Raw genomic sequence first — 23,278 nt, forward strand, 5'->3', positions numbered from 1 at the left:
CTCTGTGGCTCAGATGGTAAAGCATCTGCCTGCAATGCAGGAGACCTAGGTTTGATCCCTGGGTTGGGAAGATCCCCTAGAGAAGGAAATGACAACCCACTCCAGTATTCTTGCCTGGGGAATTCCATGAACAGAGAAGATTAGAGGGCTACAAACTATAGGGTTGCCAAGAGAATATTATCTAAGAGCTTTCTTATAATAAAAAAAAAAAAAGACTACAATGCCTTCTCTTTTTTTCATTTCAAAGGCCTGTGAACAGCAGCATATTTGACACCAATATGAAATTTGCTTGTTAAGCCCATAAAAATTAGTACCTTATGAGAAAAATCATACCTTTAAAAACACCTGACTAAATATTTCATAAATGCAATGCACACCAAATTCCTACCGTAGATTCACTGGATTTACAACCATCAAACTATATTAAACTTACAATATCAAGATTTATCACCTATTAAATGGAGTCTCGTTTTAGTAATATCTCGCATTTGATCCCAAAGGATCTCAAATACCTTCGACCCTTCACCAGGGCACTGCGCCGTAATTCATAACGAGGTAATCAAAACCCTCATTGTAAGGCTGCCGCCGTCACATTCGGGGATTAGCTCACCTATCAAGGAAAAGTAGCCAGAGCTGGGAGAGAAGGCAGCTGCTTTACAGAGCGCAGAAGTGGTACCAAGATGCAGGCCTCAGGGAAAAACCCCGCAGAGAACCACAGATGTAAAGTCAGAGGGTCCAAGCCAGCTTCTGGCTCATTGGTTTTCAAACATTAGTTTTGGCAGTAGGGCCCTTTCTTCCCACGCCCCATTGTAAGAAAGCTCAGTAAACAGACCAGATACTATCGCAACAGCTCCGCCTTCTGCAGGGCACAGGGGAGACCCTGTTTCTACTCCTGTGGCCCCTCACCTTGGCTACACTTTGCAATCATCTGGGCAACATGTTTTTTAAAACACAGATGCCTGGGCCTCACCACAGACATTCTGATTTCAGTGATGCTAACTCAGATTCACTGGTGTGGCTGAACCCCCCCAGTGTGTGAGGAACCCGAGGAACCCAAGACGCTCTGAGATTTGCTTAAGGAAACACAGGTTTAAAGCTACAAGGCAGAAAAATATAGCCTGCTCTCAGTATGTTTGCAAGGATGTCATTATCTACATTGACATTGTAAATCTAGGTTAAAATGTGTGAGTTAATTTTGAAGATTTATAGTGATCTCTTCCCTGAAATGGCCATATAACATGACCCACGTCTCAGGAGGCTCCCTGGATCAATCATGCAGAAGAATTACGTGGTCTGTTAAGGAGCCTCGAATGTCAGTGGAACCATGTCAGTAGACAGTGAGACATTCTGTGAGAAACTTCTACTCATCCCTCAAAACTCAGCTCAAGTGTCATCCCCTTCCATAAATGTTCCATTAATTCTCCAGTTTTCTTCCTTGGTGTCCTGGCCAGCCCTTTATCGCAGGCATCACTGGATTGAAACTCTTTGGTTATACACAATTTTCCCCACCATAATTTGAGCCCTGAATGTAGGGTCTGTGTTTTATTTTCAAGGACGGCAGCAGCATTTCTGCACACCCTTGTGTTGTGTGTGTGAGTCATTCGGTCGTGTCCAGCTCTTTGCGACCCCAGGGACTGTAGCCCGCCAGGCTCCCCTGTCCATCGGATTCTCCAGGCAAGAATACTGGAGTGGATAGCCATTCCCTTCTCCAGGGGACCTTCCCAATCCAGGGATTGAACCTGAGTCTCTTGTGCTGCAGGTATATTCTCTACCATCTGAGTCACCAGGGAAGCCCCTCTGTGTATCTTTACCCATCTGGAAATCTTTACCTACCCTTGTTTGAAACACAGGGACAGTGCTTAGAACAGTAAGCACTCACTAAACGTTATTGATCATTGTAATCTGTGGCCACACCACTCCACCTGTTTCCAAAACTATCAGGTTGCTTTAAGATCTGTTTCCCCTCCCACTCCCATTACATTCCACTGGAATGTAAGCTTCTGTGAATGTGAGACCTAAATGACTCCCAATCCCAGACTCTAGGAGCCCAGACAGGGTTGACCATAGTGGATGGTGAAGTGACATTTGTGGATGAATGCGTAGCTGATGAGTCGAGTGAAAGAACAAGATCATGACCCTGGCTTCTAGGAATCCATGGTCTTGACCAGCCATGACTCAGATCTCTATGACTTCTGCATTCACAAGTTCAAGTTCTGTGGCTTTGACTATTATCAGCTGTTAGACCCTCTGCCAACTCCTTTAGCGTATAGAGAGGAGGGAGAGGCTGTGGGAGGTTAATGACTTGGCCGAGGTGCAGGCTCCCTGGTATAGGCTGACTGGCTTCTTGCAGCATCCTTGGTACAGGAGGGTTAAAGCTACATTGCCCTGGGGGCGTGTCTGGGACTCAGGAATTCCAGATGCCTCGAAACACTCAGACCACTAGCTTACAGGACCTCCTCTTTGTCAACAAACTTGGTTTTAGTGAGCTTTAGTTCTGGAAAGCCTCGATTTTCTATTTATAAACATAACCTCAAGTTGGAATTCTAGCTTGTTAAGAGAACTGATTCAGCCCTTTATTCCAAAATAGGTAAATACAAGTAAAAATAACTAACCACTAAACAAAAGCCAAAGTGGCCTCACGGCTCTTTAAAGAACATAAAGCTCAAACACACTTTCCCATAAAAGCAACTTGTGTCCCACTGTGTCTGCCCACATTCGAGCCTGGGCTCGGGATGGGGGGGCCCCAGAGAGCATGATGCCTGTTTGGGGGAGAGCACGGCTGGCTGTCGCCTTGCTTGTCTTCATGGAACAGCGTGTGGATTGTGGCTGGACCCATTTAACAGGCCGGCCCACTGGGACCTTGCAGCCAAACCAGCACAAGGTTCAAAGCTGTGATTCAGTGGTGCTACCTGTCTTCTCAAGAACCACCTTCCCCACCTAGGTCAGCTCCACATGGAATATTTAGTAGCTGCTTTAAGACGTATATTCTGGACCGAGGAGTATGGATATGCTTGTCACAACCCATCCTATTCCCAAGATCCATGGTAACGACTGTAGAGATGTCTTAACAGGACAGGATGGAGTGTGAGGGGAACCAGGGCAGAGGGAAATGAGAAACTGCTAATACAAACACAGGGTTTTATTCCCAGAAAGTTAACTACCCGTTGGTTTGGCTGCGGCCTGTCTTCCCCACTGGCATGAGACTGCCTATGAGAAGGACTTCGCATGCCTGCTGCTCTGCCCCCGGTGCCTAGAAAGTGCCATGAACAGATGGTGCCCCATGAATATTTCCGTGAACACGAGACCCTCAGATCAGATCAGTCGCTCAGTCGTGTCCGACCCTCAGGCCTGCTGCAAATCTGGCTCTTAGCTGCCAAACGGTCAACTCAATGGACATGATGAGTTTAAACAAACTCTGGGAGTTGATGATGGACAGGGAGGCCAGGCGTGCTGCAGTCCATGGGGTCACAAAGAGGCAGACACGACTGAGCAACTGAACAAAGCACAAAGGGAAGGAAAAGCAGTTGCAAGCCTGATCTTCAGGAAAAAGCATAGGCTCTCTCAGCCATTTCTAGACAGGGTTTTCAGGTCTACGTGAAGCAGCTGTGTCCCACTGGCCAGGAGACACACACTCCACCCAACGCGACGACACGATGTTCAGGAGGACCAGGTCCTGTTCCCCTCAGCAAGACGCGGGACAAGGCAGGGATCCTCCCCGCTCTCCACTCTGCTGCCCCGTCACCCCCAGCCCCTCCCGACCCTGCTCATCAGCTGTCTCCTGGAGAATCAGCACCTGCAAACAGAGGATACAGAGCACGGAGCTGAGATGAGCACTGAGGCTCTCCAGTGGCCAGTGTACCTAGGATTCAGTCCTTTCATTCCAGAGGCTCACAGATGGTGAGAGGTCGGGGGCGATGGGGTGAGCTGTGCTGTGAGAAGGGTAGGGGTCTGTGGTGGACACCCAGGCTGGGGAGGGGGGTGCTGGGTATGGGAAGTTATGTCACAGCGGGCTGGGGGCTAGCTCTGTCTGCAAGGAAGGGCAGCAGTGAATGAGGAAAGAGGTGGAGGAGGGCCAGAATTGGTCTTAGGCAGAGTCAGCAGCACACAAAGGTCCGTCTAGTCAAAGCTATGGTTTTTACAGTAATGTATGGATGTGAGGGTTGGACCATAATAAGGCTAAGCACTGAAGAACTGATGCTTATAAACTGGTGTTGGAGAAGACTCGAGAGTCCCTTGGACAGCAAGGAGATCAAGCCAGTGCATTCTAAAGGAAATCAGTCCTGAATATTCATTGGAAGGACTGATGCTGAAGCTCTAATAATTGGTCACCTGATACGAAGAACTGACTCACTAGAAAAGACCCTGATGCTGGGAAAGATTGAAGGCAGAGGAAGGGGACAACAGAGGATGAGATGGTTGGATGGCATCACCGACTCGATGGACATGAATTTGAGCAAACTCCGGGAGATGGTGAAGGACAGGAAAGCCTGGCGTGCTGCAGTCCATGGGGTCGCAAAGAGTCAGCCACGACTCAGCAACTGGACAACAGCAGAGCACACAGAACGGCCTCCCTGCGGATGGGATTATCGGGAAGTCAAGGTCTGTTGTGCTGGGACGGCCAAGGTGCAGACCTCGGGAGGAGGAGAACGTCCTGGAGTGTGTCCTGCTCTGGAACTGTCAGTAAACAAGCTCTGAACCAGAAAACACATCTAATGGGACTTGACTTTGTGACTGCCAATAGCAAGTCACGTGTACCCAGGACCACGGGACTCACCTATGACTGGGAGCCAAAGAGACCCAGCGATCAGAACTCTTAGTGTCCCGTCTGGTGCAGCAACCGCAGGGGCTGCTTGTCACCTTCATGTGACAGACCACAGGTGGGGCACCATCAGAGTGCCCTGGCACTCTGGGCACCCTCAGAGATGTGGTTCACCAAAGCTCACGGGTCCTTGGCAGGGCAAGTCTTCATGTGTGTTGCTCAGCATGCTGGCATCTAAGATTTACTGTGAAGGTTATCTGTGTGTGGTCTGATAAGTTTGGGAAACACAGCCCTCTCTAGGAGAGGCCAAAGGCACTTCAGCTTAATAAAGGACCTGAGAAGTCCTGCAAAGAACACTGTTTGTGTTTAACCCATACATCCCCAAACTTAATTATGGAACCTTTTTTTTTTTTTTTTGCCATATCATCCCTGGAATTTACTTTAAGTCTTGAACTCAAGGGTCGAGTCAGGCACTGAGTGGAATGCAGGGATGGTTGAAAGGCAATGCTCAGAAGAGCAACACCCAACATTAGTAAGCAACTCACCAAAAATTATTCTCCAAAATTGTTAGAAAAAAATTCTAATTCCCTGGTGGCTCAGTCAGTAAAGAATCCCCAGTGCGGGAGACCTGGGTTTGATCCCTGGGTTGGGAAGACCCCCTGGAGGCGGTCATGGCAACCCACTTCAGTATTCTTCCCTGGAGAATCCCCATGGACAGAGGAGCCTGGCGGGCTACAGTCCATGGGGTCGGAAAGAGTCGGACATGACAGTGACTAAGCACACACGGCTCAAGTACTGCTTCATCCTCTGAAAGCTTCTTAGCGAGCTCTGAGGTTATGCACACACCACCCACCACACCCAGTCCCCCAAGCACGGACAGCTGGGAGGAGGTCCCCAAGCTCGGGAAAGATCCTGTTCACTCTGCAGGGCACAAATCCCATCATGGGCCACGCTTCTGTTGCGAGGCTGTGTGTGTGTGTGTGTGTGTGTGTGTGTGTGTGTGCATGCACAGAGAACACACACTCTGGACTGAAGTCCAGCTTCAGTCACATTTTGGTTCTGTTATAAGGACACCTTACGGCATAACGGGAGAGCCTTTACTGAAGGAAAAGTGCTTTCTTTTCAAAATACAGTGAATGCAAAAGCAGGAGGGGAAAAAAGCAAGACATTGAAATAAACGCCTGCTACTTGTTGGACCAGGAAGAGCGTTACTTAAAACTAGGAACCAACGGCTTCTCCTACCAAGACTACTGACTTTGTGCACAGACCCAGAATGGGTGCTGGGCATGTCCCTAGTCTTTCAGACTAAAGTGAGTTGGGTAATAGGGTAATGGTAGGTTTTAGCCCTGGCTCTCTAACAAAGACCATGAATCTTCTTCTCAGGAGCTACTAGGGTTACATACAAAACGAAGAAACAAATCCTGCAGTTGGCGCCCGTGCTGGTTATGAGTCACCAACCATGGTTATGGGTTTCTCCTCAAATGGGAAAACCCTGTGACATCCACATACATTCACGCATTTCCATCTTTATCTTAGAGGAGCCACATAAGTTAGAGAATTACTGAATGGTAGTTAAACACTCTTTTTTAAGTAAACAGGTGTTCAAGGTCTTACTGCGACCTCAGGCAAGTAATTTCCCTTCTCTGTGCCTCATTCTTCCCATCTGCAAAATGAGGGTTACAGTAACAGTGAGCATCTGCTGCGGGCTTTAGGATGTGCGGGACACCGTGCCCAGCGTTTTACATCAACTCTCACTGAATCCCAATGTCCCTTCCTCATGGAAAAGGCTAGGACGTGAGGCTCAGAGTGGTTTAATAACTTGCCCGAAGTCACACAGTGCTGGAAACCAGACATTCTGACTTGTGTTCTCCACGTGAATGTCTATGCCCTACTTCTCTCCAGAAGCAGCCGTTTCTGTAATCATGGTGAGGAATAAACAGCATAAAATGTGTGCAACATTTAGTACGGATCAGGCACCTAGTACATGTTCAATAAATCTTAGCTAGTATAGGTCTGAGAGCCCTAATCTGAAATCCCGGAGGCCAATGTACCTTGCAATTTAGAATTTTTCAGGAGAATTTTCAAGGGAGCAAAAAGACAATGCACAGAATGCAAAGATGTATTTGTAAATTATAAACTTGATAGAGGTTTAATATCTAAAATACATAAAGAACTCCTTAAAACTCAACAACAAAAAACAACCCAATTCAAAAATGGGCAAAGGGCTTGAGGAGACAGGCCTCCAAAGACACACACAAGGGCAAAAAGCTCAGAGCTACAGTAAGAAGCGCCTCAGTCACCGGGCAACTATGACCAAAAACAGAAATAAAAGCCCGAGTTGGTGAGGATGTGAAGAAACTGGACCCTTGCATGCTGGTGGTGAGCATGCAACATGGTGCAGTGCTGTGGAAACAGGATGGCAGCTTCTCAGAAAAGCACACAGAATTAGCGTGAGCGAGCATTTCCACTCCTGGATACACACGCTAAGGCACTGAAAGGTGTTCAAAGAGGTATGTGTACACCAGTGTTCACGGCAGCAATGACCACGATAACCAAAAAGCGGAAGCAACCCAAACGCCCAGCGGCAGACAAACGGGTCAACGAAATCTGCTCTATTCTGCTGTTGTTCAGTCGTGAAGTGTGTCCAGCTCTTTGCGACCTGCAGGCCACCAGGCTCCTCTGTCCGTGGGACTTCCCAGGCAAGAACACTGGGGTAGGTGGCCATTTGCTTCTCCAAGGGGTCTTTCTAGGCCAAGGATCGAACCCACATCTCCTGCACTGGCAGGCGGATTCTTTACTCCTGAGCCACCTTGGAAGCCGTGCTCTACAAACATACAAAGAAATGGTACTCAGGCCTAAAAACAAGGAAATGCGACACACGTTACAACATAGCTGGCCCTTGATAAACAAGCCAGATGCTGCAGGACAAATGTTGCCTGGTTCCACCTATATGTAAGTACCTACAACAGCTGGACTCAGAGACAGCAAGTATTGATGTAATAGAACGGGTGGATACCAAGACTGGGGTAAGGAAGGGGTGGGAGTTAGTGTTTAATAGGGACAGGGTTCAGATTTGGGATGAAGAAAAGTTCTGGAACCAGGTTCTGATGGTTGCAGAACAATGTGAATGTGAATGTACTCAGTGTCAGTATATTCTAAACTTAATGGCTCTATGGTGGGTTTTATGTGTAATTTGCCACAGAAAGAAAAAAAGAAAACCAACAAGATCTACAAGTTGTTCCCACATGGCCTTACACACAGGTCAGGGATGCTCCTGGCTGCCTGTCTGCCGTGAAGGCACCCCTTGCTCCTGGTGTCTCTGCAGGGGTCACAACTCGGTCCCCACCCCAGGAGGCTATGACCAGCATCTGCCTTTCCACCCAACACCTATATTATACACTCATGGATCCACAAAAAGGAAAAGTTCACTTCTATCTGGATCCTTTCCACGCACACCACAACCTGTATGCTGACTTGCCTGGCCTGCCCGTGTCCCCTCTTGCAGCCATGGGAGGGGCCGGCCAGGGGGAGGGAGAGGGCTGTGGTGTCAGGCGTGGTCTTCAACACACAGTGGATTCGGGGCAGGAAGACCGACGTGGGCCAGCACACAACGCTGAGCAAAAGTCCTCAAGAGGAAAACACATATTGGAAGACAGCACGGAGATTCCTTAAGAAACTAGGAATAAAACTACCATATGATCCACCAAGCCCACTACTAGGCAAAAACCCTGAGAAAACCAAAATTGAAAAAGACACAGGTACCCCAATGTTCACTGCAGCACTATTTACAACAGCTAGGACACGGAAGCAACCTAGCTGTCTATCGACAGACGAATGGATAAAGAAGCTGTGGTACATATGTACCATGGAATATTACTCAGCCATAAAAAGGAACACAATTGAGTCAGTTGTAATAAGGTGGATGAACCGAGAGCCTATTACACAGAAAAACAAATATCACATAGTAATGCATATTATTTGGAATCTAGAAAGATGGTACTGATGAACCGATTGGCAGGGCAGCAGTGGAGATGCAGACACAAAGAACAGACTTATGGACACAGGGGCGGGGGGAGGAAGGAGAGGGTGGGATGGATGGAGAGAGTACCATGGGACCATATACACTGCCATCTGTAAAACATGTCAATGGGAATTTGCTGTACGACTCGGGGAACTCAAACGGGGGCTCTGTGACACCCTAAGGGGGTGGGATGGGGTGGGCGGTAGGTTCAAGAGGGAGGGGACGCATACATACACCTACGGCTGATTCATGTGGATGTATGGCAGAAGCCAACACAGTATTATAAAGCCATCATCCTTCAATTAAAAATAAATAAAATTTTCAAAAAACACGTACTTTTTCTCCTTCAGTTTAGAGAAGTCAGAGGGAGAGAAAAGGAAGAGATTAATTTAAACCCTTGTAAAAGAAAATGGAATTTTTTTTTTTCTCATTTTAAGAAACTTCTACTTGTCATCTTGTTCCTCCAGCCAAGTCATTCCTTTTAGTGCTTGGTTTACTGAGTTACGAAAAGGTTAGGTCAAAGCCTGAAATAACAGAATTCTTTCTTAACCGATAATATACTGAAAGTGCCTCCTAAAAATCTAGAAGCTTGAACATTTTGTCCACTTTACTTCAGAATAACTAAATTTACTTAAGGAATGTGTCAAACGTGTCATAAATAATCCAGGACCTGGAACCCATCAGTCAATGTGGCAGAATTTCAGAAAATCACACTGGCATTATTTAAGTCTGAAAAGAACAAGGCAAAGTGTTAGCTGATAACGCTCCCAGCAGGTGACGTAGAACTCTACCAGCCTATGAAGTAGAACTTGGTGAACAACATTTTATCCTTTTAAAGGACACATTTTCGGGTGACCATGGAATCAAAACATTTTAAAGATAATTTCTGCTACAACTATCTAGGTGCTATCATCCACTCAAAATGAATCAAAACAAGAAAATAAAAAGTCAAAAGGGCACAAAGCGAACAGACCATAACTTTATTGGAGATTTACTTGGCTACAATTACAAAAAAAAGAAACAAAAACAAAAACGACTAAAGGTAATCGTGACCCTTAAGGTGCAGACTGCGAACTTCTGCAGATGATTCCTGTATGAACGGATCACATCACGTTCCTTAAAAACAGCTGCAGCATGTGATGCTAAGTGTTTTATTGTCAATCAAATTATACATGTTAGTCTTACTTGATTTTAGTCATGTTTCTTTCGTTCTATTTACAGCAGAAAAGCCAGAAATTTCACTTTCTATTCACCTTTGCATTTTTGCTACGTAACCTGCTGCTGCAGTGAATTCTGAGTGCATCTAGAAAATTTAAATGGTGGGTGATGTCCAAATAAAAATGGACTAGAGGGGGAAAAAAAACAAAAACACAATGATTAAAATATATTTACAAGTTAGTTTCAAAACATCATTTTCACCTCTAGTGGAAAATACAATAGTCTCAATGCAAATTCCCTAGGTATTGCTACTGGCAAATTCCAACAACTTTTAAAATCATTTCAATATTCTTGGTCTTAAACATATCTTAAAAACTTCTCATGTACAATATAAAATAAAGAAATTTATTTGGAAATAATTAAGTTCCTGAAAAGCAATCAGTGGTTGAAAAAATATACCTATTTAAATGTAATTAAAATAACCATATAGGTAATAAACAAGACATGAGTTTCAGTTCCGTAGCGAACACAAACTGGTTCAGGGCGCTAACAGAACTTCAGATGCTGTTTCAAATGAAGATATCAAGGTCTCAGTTTGGTGGCTTAAATGTTGTGTAAAAGGATTAGATACCCTAACAGAGCAAGATAGAAAGTTTTAAATCAACGGGGCCTGAAGACTGATCTGAGGTGGGTCTGCATCTCGATCAGTCTCTGCACTCTGCAGTCACCGGCCAATGTCAGGTGATGACTCCAAGAGCCGACTGCTGTGTGAATAATTGTACTTATGAACTGAACCGACAGACCAGAGTAGCCTCCAGTCTCTTGCTATTTAGGCAGGGTAGTTTGAATCTTTCTGAGGGCAAGCTATTATTAAGAGAGGAAAAATACTAGCATTTTAAAAGATAATTTACAGGAGTGTTAGAGGTCGTTCTAAATTTAATCATTTCACATAACGTAAAAGAGAAAAGAAAAAGTTAACAAACATCTTTAAAACATAATTAAGAGTTCAGTTAACAAATCTTTGTCATACTTTCACAAACAGTAAAAATGCCACAGACAAAAATGACCTATTTAAGTTGTGCAAGTATATGACACATTGCAGGCATTATAATTATTTTTTTTTCAAATTCGGTTTATCAAAACAGCAGCGAGGCCAAACCACATTTTTTCCTCTCGGTTAAGCGTATTTTCCTTGAAATGAGGTAAAGCATGGTACCAAGTGCAATGCTTATCTGTGCTACATGAACAGAACAGAGGGGAAAAGCTATTACAAAACGCAGCATAGTCAGGACTGCTGAAAGTATTATTTAAAAAAAAAAATCAAAAACCATTTACAATGAAGGTTCATGCCAACTAACCTCCACACAATCATCGTAAGGAATTTCTGCAGTTGCTTTTCAAAACGTGCCTGCCCAGTCCTTCCCGCGTGTGCTGGCCGTACAACCACACCGCCCACCAGGGGGGCTTCCAGATCACACCGGGTCTCACGTGGCAATCACAGGAACAAAAGGATGACAGACAAGGTGGTCGAGTGGGGCGACAGAGAGCAATTTTTTTTTTTTTGTCCCTTAATTAAATGGATGCAAAACATTTCAGTAAGCTAAACTGGGGGGAAGTTTACAGCATTAAAAAATCAGCAGCACAAAAGCATTCATAACCATTTCGTATGTCTACATCAGAGTTTTGACTTTTCAACTTGGGAACCAGGGGATCAGAGATTGGTTCAAAGTGTGAGTCACAAACTAAAATCAGCTACTGTCCTCCAACCAAAAGGAAAAAAAAAAAAAAAAAGCAATAGCTAAAGTCTGCTGTTGATAAAACATTTTGAATGATAGCAGGAAATTTGAACCCCTGAGACTGTGTGACCTAATCTTATCCAAGTCTGAACTTTTTAGTATTAACAAAAAATACTCTTCTTAAGGTTACAAAATATATTGAGGCATTTTTCTCCCAACGGGGATTGTAACTGTGGAACAATCTGATTTTGGTGCCAGGAGCCAGAGGACGCCTCAACACTGGGATTAGTGCATTAGACACAGCGCAAGGCCCTAAGCTCCTGGCAGCAGGTAGTTTATAATTATCAAGAGATTTGTGATACAGCTTTATCACGAATCACCCTCACAAGGAAAATTCATATCCAGCCTGACACATTTACAGTTATGTAATTCAAGAAGCGCCTGGTTTTACATTGTCAGGAGATCTTACATGGAGGTGTCTTTAAAAAAAAAATCAAATAGAAATCAAAGGTTCCAAATCAGAATTAAATTTTTAAAAAACATGTCCATCCAAATAAATTTGCTCTAAAGCTCGTTTAGTAACTGAGATCTCAGTGGAAGTTTAAGGTTGGAGACGACAAATCACGTGGGAGAAGCTGAATGCTCCCTTCACTCAGGTCTCCTTAGAAAGCGGAGCGGACAGGTTTCTGGGTACACGCGTGCAGAGGTGTTTCTCTGGGGGTGGGTGGCGCAGATAAAGCGAGAAGTACAGTATTCGACTGCAATTCAAAATATCAATGCAGCATTATATGAGGCGTCACGTTCAGAATGATGTGCTGGAAATTACGAGACACCTCTGCTCAGCTTTCTTGAATTTCAAGCATAATTAAGGGGCAATTGCAGCAAAACTCTACTGGTACGTTGGTGGGAGTGCAAGACTGACCCACAGCTTTTAAAAAGGTAAATTAAGAGGTATTATAGTTACAGTGCAAAAAAAAAAAAATTAAAATTTCAAGCATAATACATAAACGTAGCACCAAATGGGGAGGGGAAACATGCATGCAAAAGAAAAGAACTGAGGTATTTAAGTGAAGAGTGCCTACAAGTCTAATTAAAGAAACTTAGGCAAACGCCTAAAAGTGTCTTTTTTTCTTCCTTTTCCAAAGATGGAAACAATGAGCTAGTTTACCTAAATTTTTAATGGCCTAAATCACAGACATATCAAAATTACGGCAGTTTATCGCAAACGTTAAACTTTGACGGCATGGACAGCACAGCTTTGGTAGGTGACGTCTGCATGCAGCACTGTGAAAAGCACAGTAGGAAACGTGTGAGAAGACTCAGGGTAAGGAGCTCTGCTCTGCTTCTTTAAGTAAGTGATCAATCCATTATAAGATCTGCAGCATATCTTAGGTGTGATATGTATAAAGTTTATTTTGTTAGAGCAACAGCCTACAGGGCAAGGTTTATTTGCCACAGACAATTTCCATCCGTGGAACTACCTAGCTGGAGGTTTCTAGTAAAAGTGGGGTATTTAGCCAAAGATGATTTTTATGATGTATCTTTTAAAAAATCCATAGGTTACATATTCTGGTTTTGAAAATGTCTTCAGTACACCTGACAGAAATTCTCATATAATCCTGTCATTAGTTAGGTTACAGCTATACTAGTGAGTCGTTAAGTATCACGCTGTCTCGAGGTCTAATGCGTAATAGACAGAATGAAGGGAATGTGAACAGTTTGTTCCAGAAAGATCAGAAGTGAAAGAATATCCACAAGGATTTTACTTTTAAGGCAAGAACCTCTTTTATGCAAGATAGCATGGCATGAGAAAACTTGGATGTGATCTGCCAACACGCCGGCCCATGCTGATCAACAGTCTGTCCCTTACTAGTAAGTGCAACAGCGACCGGGAAGCATCGTCTTATGCGACACAATGTGGAAAGGAGAGACAGCACCAGCACACTCCTCTCTCAAACTGCATCCCTCTGCTCGGCTTATCGACGCCGCGGGGCGGGCTCTGCCACGCACGCTGATGGCTGCCCAGAGCTCTCAACAGAACCCGTTGTGGGGTGGGGGGTGCTGTTTCAGGTTTAAGCTCCTTGGACTCCTAACTCTAAGCAAAACCGACAGAAATTAAACTAAAATGAAACAAGACAAAAACTGTCAAGAATCACTTTGAACACTTGCGAAAATGTCATCAGTAAAGCACTCTCGTGATTTAAACAAAGCAGAAGTGAGGAAAGAAGACAAGAAAGATTGTGTTTGCGCAAAAAACTAAAACTACGGTTAGTTCCAAAATTTTTATACATAGATTAAATGTTTTATTCTGTAATCTATCTTGTTATCAAACAAACTTTACGTTCTGCCTTCAACTCGTTCCACTCACTATCAGTTTTAAATCATCCTTTTCAACTTAAATATTTTCCACCTTAATTCTGCTTTCCTTTTTTTTTTTTTTTTTTTTTTTAATTTAAAAAGGGGTTTTCAGCTATTGGGAACCTGAGGTTGATTAGCTTTGAGGCTTCGCAGGGCTCTTCTTGCTGCTGCAGACTTGGCAATCCTGTAACTTCGGCCAACGCCTTTGAACTTCCCCTTCCCGACCACTTCCACGGTGACTCTGACCTTGCCATCGTAGGTTCTCTCAGCTGGGCTGCAAAAGAGCCAAGCAGCTCAAATGAGAAGTCAGACGTATTTATTGTTATTGTCAATCAGCACTGAGTACGTACTCTCAGGCTGACACCACACAGAGGAAATGAGCATTCTGACAGCCGCCCACTGCCAACAGATGGTGCTGCCACTTTCTTCTCACTTCCCAGGAGCAAAAAGAGCCAGTCAGGCTGCAAATGGCAACCGCAGGACAGCACGTCCCAGGGTGAGTATTTCTTCAAAACCGTGAGTTTATGGCATCTCTGAGGACTTTTCTCCTTGTTTTTCAGTGAGTTAACGCTCTTTCATGCACACTTACGCTTACCTGAATTTGGCAGTTTCTGGTTCCATTTCAAGCAATTCTCGCACAGGGGAACGGGGCACATTTGCAGAAAATTTTTCTGTAATCAAAATGAAAGAATAATGTGCTTAATATGCTTGTTTTGTTTTGTTTTGTTTTAAGTTGCTTTTAATTGTGATCCTGCTTCTTTCAAAGGGGAGCCAACCGTACCGATCAGCGGCCGCATCATGGGATAGTACACCTGCCAGACCGTCTCCAGCGACATCCCACTGTCCATGTAAATGGCGCCCGCGAGTGACTCGAAAATATCCCCCATGGCCTTTGGAACTTCAATATCCTCTTCCTTCTCTTCATCCTCCTCGGATCGCCTAAGCTATTATAGTGAGAAAAGAAACTCGTAAGCAGAAAGGCCTCTTTGAAAGGCAGTCTACAGAGATGTTTTCTTTTCTCGGATGTGACTCCTACTATCTCTTTAACAAGGGTAACACCACCAAACATTTATGACAGGCCAACTACACATTATGTAATAGGCTCTTCATAAAAGTTGCTGTTGTGTCTGACTCAGAGACCCCTTGGCCTATAGCACGCCAGGCTCCTCTGTCCTCCACTAGCTCCCAGAGTTTCCTCAAATTCATATCCATTGTGTCCGTTATGCCATCTAACCATCTCATCCTCTGCCACCCCTTCTCCTTTTGCCTTCAGTTTTTCCCAGCATCAGGGTTTCTCCCAATGAGTCCAAACATTACCTTATCTTAAAAAGTTTTTCACTTAAGAAAAAAAAAGCTCTTCTCTATTTAGTATTCTGTATTCAACAAGGGAAAAAAGATTACTTTCAAATAAGACCAAAGACAACACTAACACAAACTGTAATAGTCAACAGATTTATGAAAAAAAATTTCAAATTCACGCACAATCACAGAACTGAATGCTGAAACAGCTCTCCCCGCCGGCAGCTCAGCCAGGAGCCAGCAGAATCCTCATCCATGCAGTGTGAGCAAGGGTGCACACTGCTGCGGGGAGGGTAAACCGCCACTTTTTGACAGGGAAATTCTACTTGGAAGATATTTTCCTCCCAGCTCTCCTTTCATTAAACCGCTTAATAAATCATTCTGACAGAGAACCTGACACATAGTAGGTATTCAAATTAATAGAATAAAAATTTACATATGTAGCAAATGCCTTTTAAAAGTTCCTAATTCTTTGATGTGGCAATTCCATCTCCAGGAGTTCATCTTAAGAGGGCAGCTGGATATTTAAGTATATTTATCACATACATGTTTATTAAAACCCTACCTAAAAATACAGTAACAATCCAGCAACGAAGGAGCTGTTTGGACACATTACACTTCAGCCATATATTCGCTAGCATGTAGCCTACTAAAAGTCATAATCCCAATTAATAATGATTGGAGAAAGTCACCCACAGTATATTAAGTAAAAAACAGGGTATGCGTGATAGAATTTCTTTTCGTATGTTACCTAAGTTTATGTTTATATACGTTAGCAACAAAACATCACAAAATGATAATTTTGGTTATTTTATAAAATAAAAATTACTTGTGAAAGAGAAATAAAAAGAAGAGGGGAGAGCCATTTCTAAATGGATTGCTTAGCCACACAAAATTCTATACAGTGGATTTATAATGCCGACTACTGGAAAAACAAGACAACTTATTGTAGTGGATGGGAATTTTAAAACTTACCAAGTTTATAAGCATCTACTTGTGGTTCAGACGGAAAAGCATCTGCGTGCAACGTGGGAGACCCAGGTTCAATCCCTGGGTTGGGAAGATCCCCTGGAGAAGGAAACGGCAACCCACTCCAGTACTCTTGCCTGGAAAATCCCATGGACGAAGGAGCCTGGTAGGCTACAGTCCACGGGGTCGCAAAGAGTCGAACATGACTGAGCGACCTCACTTTCTTTTTTTCACTAAGTTTAATTCTCTTCTTTTACAAAGGAGGAAACTGAGGCCCAGAAAGGTGAAGAGACTTTCTTAAGATCAAACAGTAAGTTAGAGAAGCCAGACCATGACATTCCCCATCACTTTTTCGTAACTTCCATACATATGTTTAAACAAACAAAGGGCAGGAAAAGAATGAACAAAAACTAGCAAAAGCCAGTATGTCCAACTGTCATCGAAAGGTTTTTTTTTTACCAAGGACCTTAGTTCTCCAAGGAGGGAATTGAACCTGTGCCCCCTTCATTGGAAGCTCAGAGTCTTAACCACTGAATCACCAGAGAAGTCAAAAGATAACTTTAGTTTTAGCTAATTCCTCAACTTCTAAGCTTATGTATTTCTACAGGAGGAGACTAGAAGCAACCCTGAATGTATCTGAGGTGGCTGTGACTCCTGGTCTCGCTGCTGGCTGTACTCCGCCTCAGGCCCCTAATCTCGGAAGAGTGTGCCAGGAGGAAGAGGGCAGGAAGGGAGCCAGCTATGCCCCTCCTTCAGCACACCCGCCACCCCATTCACCGCCTGACCTCTGCCCTGTGGCTCCACCTCCAAACCCAGGCTCCCCACTTCTCTCATAGGACGCCAAGGAAGGGCACTCCTCCTTAACAAAGTCTGTGTAACTAACAACAGGGAGGTACATAGTCAAGAAAGAAGAATTACAGTGGCTACCCGAGTTACGAATGGATTCCCTGAGCTCTCGTAAGAAATCTATGGAAAGAACAAAGGAGTCGGAATGAGAAGAAGAAATGAGAGTACTCTCCTGGGTACCCAGGTATGTGGATGGATGTTAGTGAAGAATCAGAGGCTGGAAAGATCTCAGCAAAATCTTTTCTTACAAAACTTCAAAACAGGTCACACACACACACACACACACACACACACACGAGAATTAGCTCCATCACCAAAAGGACCTTTGGCTGAACCTACAATAGACGTCTCTCAGATTCCAATCCTTAGAATTTTAGAAGTTTGCTTTTTAAATGAGATTTCCCCATTTCAAGTGAAGCAGGATGTACATTCGTGATGCTTACCTGAGATAGAGCAAATATTTCTGATCTATTTTAAACAGAGAGAAAGGACAGAATCCCCCATGCCTAGCTCTCACTAAGGTTAAAGCTTTTTGGGGGACCGGTGGGGGGAAGGGTGGGCTGCACCTCTCTGGTGTACCTGAATACCGGAAGCCCACATTGGGGGGCAGGGGACGCGGTGCACCTCTCTGGCGTGCCTGAATACTGGAAGCCCACACTGGGGGGCAGGGGGCGCGGTGCACCTCTCTGGCATGCCTGAATACAGGAAGCCCACACTGGGAGGCAGGGGGTGCGGTGCACCTCTCTGGCGTGCCTGAATACAGGAAGCCCACACTGGGGGGCAGGGGGCGCGGTGCACCTCTCTGGCGTGCCTGAATACCGGAAGCCCACACTGGGCGGCAGGGGGCATGGTGCACCTCTCTGGCATGCCTGAATACAGGAAGCCCACATTGGGGGGCAGGGGGCGCAGTGCACCTCTCTGGCATGCCTGAATACCGGAAGCCCACATTGGGGGCAGGGGGCGCAGTGCACCTCTCTGGCATGCCTGAATACCGGAGGCTCACATTGGGGGGCAGGGGGCGCGGTGCACCTCTCTGGCGTGCCTGAATACCGGAGGCTCACATTGGGGGGCAGGGGGCGCGGTGCACCTCTCTGGCGTGCCTGAATACCGGAAGCCCACATCAAGGACTGGGGATGAAGCTGCTGGAAGCCCTGGCTCCTTCTCCTCACCAGAATGACCACAGTACCTGTGGCCAAGTTTAAAAGGGCTGCCTGAAGACTATGACCCACGTAGGTTTCCTGGAGAATGCAGAGCGTGCTGAGGACCACAACCCTGGCCTTCAGCCAGCTCTTTGGATGGCTGTGTTGAGAAGCCTAGTTGGAAGGCTTATTTTAGACACTGAACTCAACGTATCTTAAAACAGCACTAACCTCAGAATCCATTCCTTGCATTTCGTTCTTCTCGAGCTGAAACTGCACGAAATCATCAATGACGTGGAAGAGCTCGGGAGAAACGGCCTTAAAGTACTTGTGGTAGTCATACTTCACAGCCAACGACGCGAAGATGGTGTTGTTGACCAGAGCAGAGCGCAGGTCAGTCAGGACCCCTGGGGAGTGCTGCCGTGGGTCTTCATAAAGGTGCTTAGTTATGAGGTAGTCCAAAATTGCATCTCCCAGGAATTCTAAGCGCTGGTAACAATCTGAAGGAAGATTCAAAGGGAAACCATGAGCACCAGCAAAACCACCGACATGATTCCAAATAATAACTCAGTTAAAGGATGGATTCCCCCAAGACCCACTGAAAAGACCTTTATTGAGGAGGGGGTTCCATTTACACATATATTCTTAAATGACAGAATTAGTGAATGACATCCTACTGAAGCTTCTGGAAATTAAATTCTAATGGCAAATTAAGCACATTTCTGATACATAAATTGGGGTCATAAAACCCTTAAGTTGCCAAAAGACTAACACTCTTTAAGAAAAAGGCATTTCCCAAGTGACATCATTTCACTGAGCCTTTTCCTATGGCTCTCTGCTGGCCAGGTAGGTGCTGGGGCATCATTCTAAAGCCTTCATCAAGATCGGCATCTCGCAACGGCAGACCTGCACAGGTCCCCTCCCCACGCTCCGCTACCACCACTGGGCACTGTGCACTCACACTCTGGAAAGTGTGGGAGTGGTACATGCCTCACCACTCCTGGGTTCCATTTGTTACATAAGATAACACTTGGTACAAGAAGACCTTCTGCTCAAACTGAATGAAAAATGGTGACTTTGACACAAATCAAGAAGGAGAATAGCAGGGGCAAGCAGAGACCTTAGGCTAAAAATGATCAATGTCAAAATGTGAGACCTTATCGACACTAACCAACACTTCTATTTTCTCACACTGATTTAAAAGGAGCCGTTCAACTGTAGAAACCCAGGTGGGAACAGATTAAGGGTGAGCGGCCCCCTCATCCCCAGTGAGCTCAGAAGCAAGGGCTGAGACAGAATAGAACCCAGGGCTCCTTCCAGTAGAGTGCGGTAGAAAACCAGGCCTCATTTCTTCTCCACAAAGAAAAACAGGTTTCAGTTTCACCAGTGTTTCTAGTCTAGAGCCAGATAATTTTTCACTTTTGGTTTTACATTCTTCTGATCATCTTAACCTACACTGTTTTTCTTATACAAATGTTATACTCAGCTTTGGTTTTCTGAATTCAAGAGCTTATGACTCTGACATAGAGAAAAAAAATAAAACACAACTACAGACTCTCGCTGTTTCACAACCTGAAGCTGGTTTTGGTTTTAGGCGCTTATTCTCTCTTCTAATCGAATGGACTGGGAGTCGATTAAATAAAGGAGAGAAAGAAACATGGAGCTTACTGCAAAGCAGGTGACGGGAAAAACAGAGCAAGGGCGATGAAACCTTCCTGTGATAAGAGTTTCTTTTAATCGATTCCTCTTTAGACTTTAAAAGACCCTAAGAGAGGGGCCTTTTTGTTCAGGAAGAACAATAAAAAGACATGGAGACACATCGAGGATATAGGAGTAAATTATTTAAGAACCTGAAGCAGCAGCGAGTGGACACCATAAAGGTGCTGCGGTGGATAAAACGGCAAAAACACATCACAACACTAAGGCTCGAATCTAATTATGCTGCACAGAAAATGACACGAGTTGCTTAGACAGCTCTGCTCCCAACTATCAAAGTTTAGGAACAGTGTAGCGCCCAGAAAGGTGAGGGGGAAAAAAAGGACCGCTTTCATTTGCCTGCGCTTCCTCCCCCCACCGTGCATATTAAGCTCTAAGTCTGTACATACACAGATTATTCTCTTTACATTATTTTACGGGTCGATCCAATTAACACCAGGTCTCATTTTCAGAGCAGCAAGCTGTGGTCTGGGGCTCCTTACCCGTGATCGTATTGTAGTGGTAGGAGGCGTGTGTAAAAGCCTGTAGAAGGTAAGCCTTATTCTTGAATCTGTAGTTGATTTTCTTTTCGAAATTTTCAAAACCCGAGATCAGGTGACGCAGTGTCCTGTCTGCGTCGGGGTGATCAAACATACACCTCGGGGGGATCTTCAAACACCCATACTCCAAGTCTTTCAACACAGAGGCTCGGTAGCCGGCTCCAGAGGCGGCCGCACGGCTCCCTGAAAGGTTCTTTTGTTGGCTGGTGAAATTCTCCCTGGTCGGGCACATGGCCTTTTCCCGATCAGTCCTTTTAATTACCGGGAGCACCTTCAGCCCCAGCGAACAGAGGAAAAGCTGAGCAGCCCTCTCACCACAGCTGGTTAAATAGCAGCCCAGCAGGGCTTCCACACAGTCGGCTATGCTTTTGTCAGCAATGCACTGCTCGGTGTGCAGGTCGTAAGAGATGGACTGCTTCCCTGTGTCCACACCACAGTTTTCTTCTGATGGATTCCAGAACCCCACCACAAAGTCATCCTCTTCAACGGCTTTGCTCGGATCCAGATAGCACATCGCATCCCACGAGCTGTAGTCGAAATCCTCAAAATCGGATGAGAATGGCAGACTACCAAGGGAGGACTTTTTGGGCATTTTCCACTCGTATGCAGAATCGGTGGCGGAAAAAGGAGAAAGTGAGATTTTCTTGACGAAAGCCCCTGACCCCATCAGCATGTTATCTATGAACTTGATGTGCTCCTGATCGTATTCCAGGAAGTCGTCCTCGTCGTCCGCATCCTCCTTGGGAGCTCTCCACATCAGGTCCTCCTCCTCCTCTTCCTCCTCCTCAAAGTCATCGTCCAGTTTGCCATTAGCCAACATGCAGTCTTTTGTCTGGAAGAGGGGGAATGGGGAAGGAGGGGAGACATAGCTGCTGTTTTTAAAAGGGTTTGAGACTCAATAAAAGCAAGGGTTATGGATAATTTCAAATGACAACCACAAATACTAAAAGGCAACTTTCAAATCACGGCCATTTGTTTTCAATTAACATAAAATAAGTTATTTAATCATATAAACAAAGTTAAACATGTTCTTTGAATGTTCGTTTTCTAAGTTATAAAATGACCTTAGATTTATCTAGTATGAAGCTTTAAGTTAAGGATTTTATACATGGATATGAAGTTTAAAATTAAGGCTCACAAGGCAAAACTTCAGCTAAGAATTATAACTCTGGCAAGATACACAATGAAAGCTCTCATATGCCGATCACAGAGCTCTTCGATTTTGTGTGACAGTTTTAAAAAAAATTTTTAAAGATTTTCAAATTAACAAAATTAAATTCCAGGTGTAGAAAAAGCATAACTTCTGCAATTCAGTAAGAGTATAATACATAAATAGATAAAATTATTTTCTTTATAACATTAAAATGTACAGTGGGGCTCCATGATGAAGGTTTTGTCCCTACTGCCACTTCAAATCCAAGCACATTTGCTACAATGTAAAACCAAACTGCCTTGCTTGGAAACTAAAAGTGATCACCATGAAGCTATGAATTTGAGAAATTATGCTTTTCCCTTCAGGGTAACAGATTATAGCATAACTGACAAAAATAGAAGACAATTTAGACTAACATGAAACACAACAATCCCATTTCTGTCAGAAGGTCTTTGCTAATTCCAGTTTCTCTGGCCAAAGCTTATTTGTGAGTGACAATCTTAATAATGGGCCAGGATTCAGTAACCATGAAACTTTTCTGCAATGCTAGAAAGATACCAAATTTCTGTTGTGCAATGAAAAAAAAAAATAAAATAAACAAGACTTTACTTGGGGAGAAAGGCAGGAGGGTGTGCTTCAATTCTGATAGTGACAACTTTGCAGAGTATTATGGCAAAAAGGTTTTTAAGCTTTCTGTGGAGCATTTTTTTCAAGAGAGATACAAACAGTGCATTTGTCTGAAAAGAAATAAGTGCAATGAACCAAGCCATGTATCTACAACTATCTCTTTATATTTTTTGATTAAAAAGTTTACGATTTCTTTTCAAGAATAAGGAAGAACACCAAAAAAAAAAAAAAGCTATAATGGTGGATACCTCTAGGGACTATTACCTAATAAAAACCTTATACTTTCCCAGAGTAACATGAGATGTTTTTGACTATCTGGTCCGTAAGGGGGTGGAGGGGGGGGGGGAGGCTAAATTTTGATTTTAAAAAAAGACAATATTTTCATTTAAAAAAATATTTATGTATCTTTAGTAAAATGCTACCATAACCAAAAATTAGCAAAGTGCAAAAAAGGCTGGAGTTTTTATCAACAAATAAGCTGTGTGATCTTGTGCAAAGTTCTTTAATGCCTCTGGGTTTCAGTTTTTCTATCTGCAAAACAGTGGGATTCTACCTTACTAAATGGTTTCCAGGAGCACTTCCAGCTCCTTAAGAACAAACAAAAACAAAAAAACACTAGCAAGAAACTCTTTGCTCTCACAGTTCAAGTTCACTTTCCACCTAAACTATTCCCACCTCTGGCATCTGTACACAAAGCTTTCATGTAAACCTACTTGCTGAGCAGCGAAGCAGGCAGAATAGGAGTGGATTAAGCATAAGTTTCCCAATATCATCTAACAGTCTGTTTCGAGATGCAGAAATTATTAAATAAAAACATAAACAGTATTTTAATGCAATCTAAAAATCAAAGTACCAGGCCATTTGAAATGCTAAGGAAAATAAATAAGAACTTTATGTTGTATCTTTAAAAAAGAAATTTTTTTTAATTAAAAGGACATGCTAATATCACCTTTATGCT

The 23,278-nt window shown here is 44.1% G+C and overlaps 1 protein-coding gene across 6 annotated transcripts in view; it reads right to left on the bottom strand.

Annotated features, from left to right (window-relative positions):
* Nucleotides 1–9,746: 9,746 nt before the first annotated feature.
* The window catches only part of DICER1 (dicer 1, ribonuclease III), a 75,767-nt gene continuing 62,235 nt past the window's right edge, over nt 9,747–23,278 (bottom strand). For all 6 annotated transcript variants that reach the window (XM_055556662.1, XM_055556661.1, XM_055556660.1 and 3 more), the window contains 5 exons: nt 20,484–21,372; nt 18,517–18,785; nt 14,814–14,976; nt 14,628–14,703; nt 9,747–14,306 (listed from right to left, as the gene is read on the bottom strand). In XM_055556662.1, the coding sequence (XP_055412637.1) occupies nt 14,141–14,306; nt 14,628–14,703; nt 14,814–14,976; nt 18,517–18,785; nt 20,484–21,372 (1,563 nt within the window). In that variant the 3' untranslated portion in view covers nt 9,747–14,140. The remainder of the gene's footprint in view (nt 14,307–14,627; nt 14,704–14,813; nt 14,977–18,516; nt 18,786–20,483; nt 21,373–23,278) is intronic.

Source organism: Bubalus kerabau, chromosome 19, assembly GCF_029407905.1.
Source record: "Bubalus kerabau isolate K-KA32 ecotype Philippines breed swamp buffalo chromosome 19, PCC_UOA_SB_1v2, whole genome shotgun sequence".
Taxonomy (NCBI): Eukaryota; Metazoa; Chordata; class Mammalia; order Artiodactyla; family Bovidae; genus Bubalus; species Bubalus kerabau.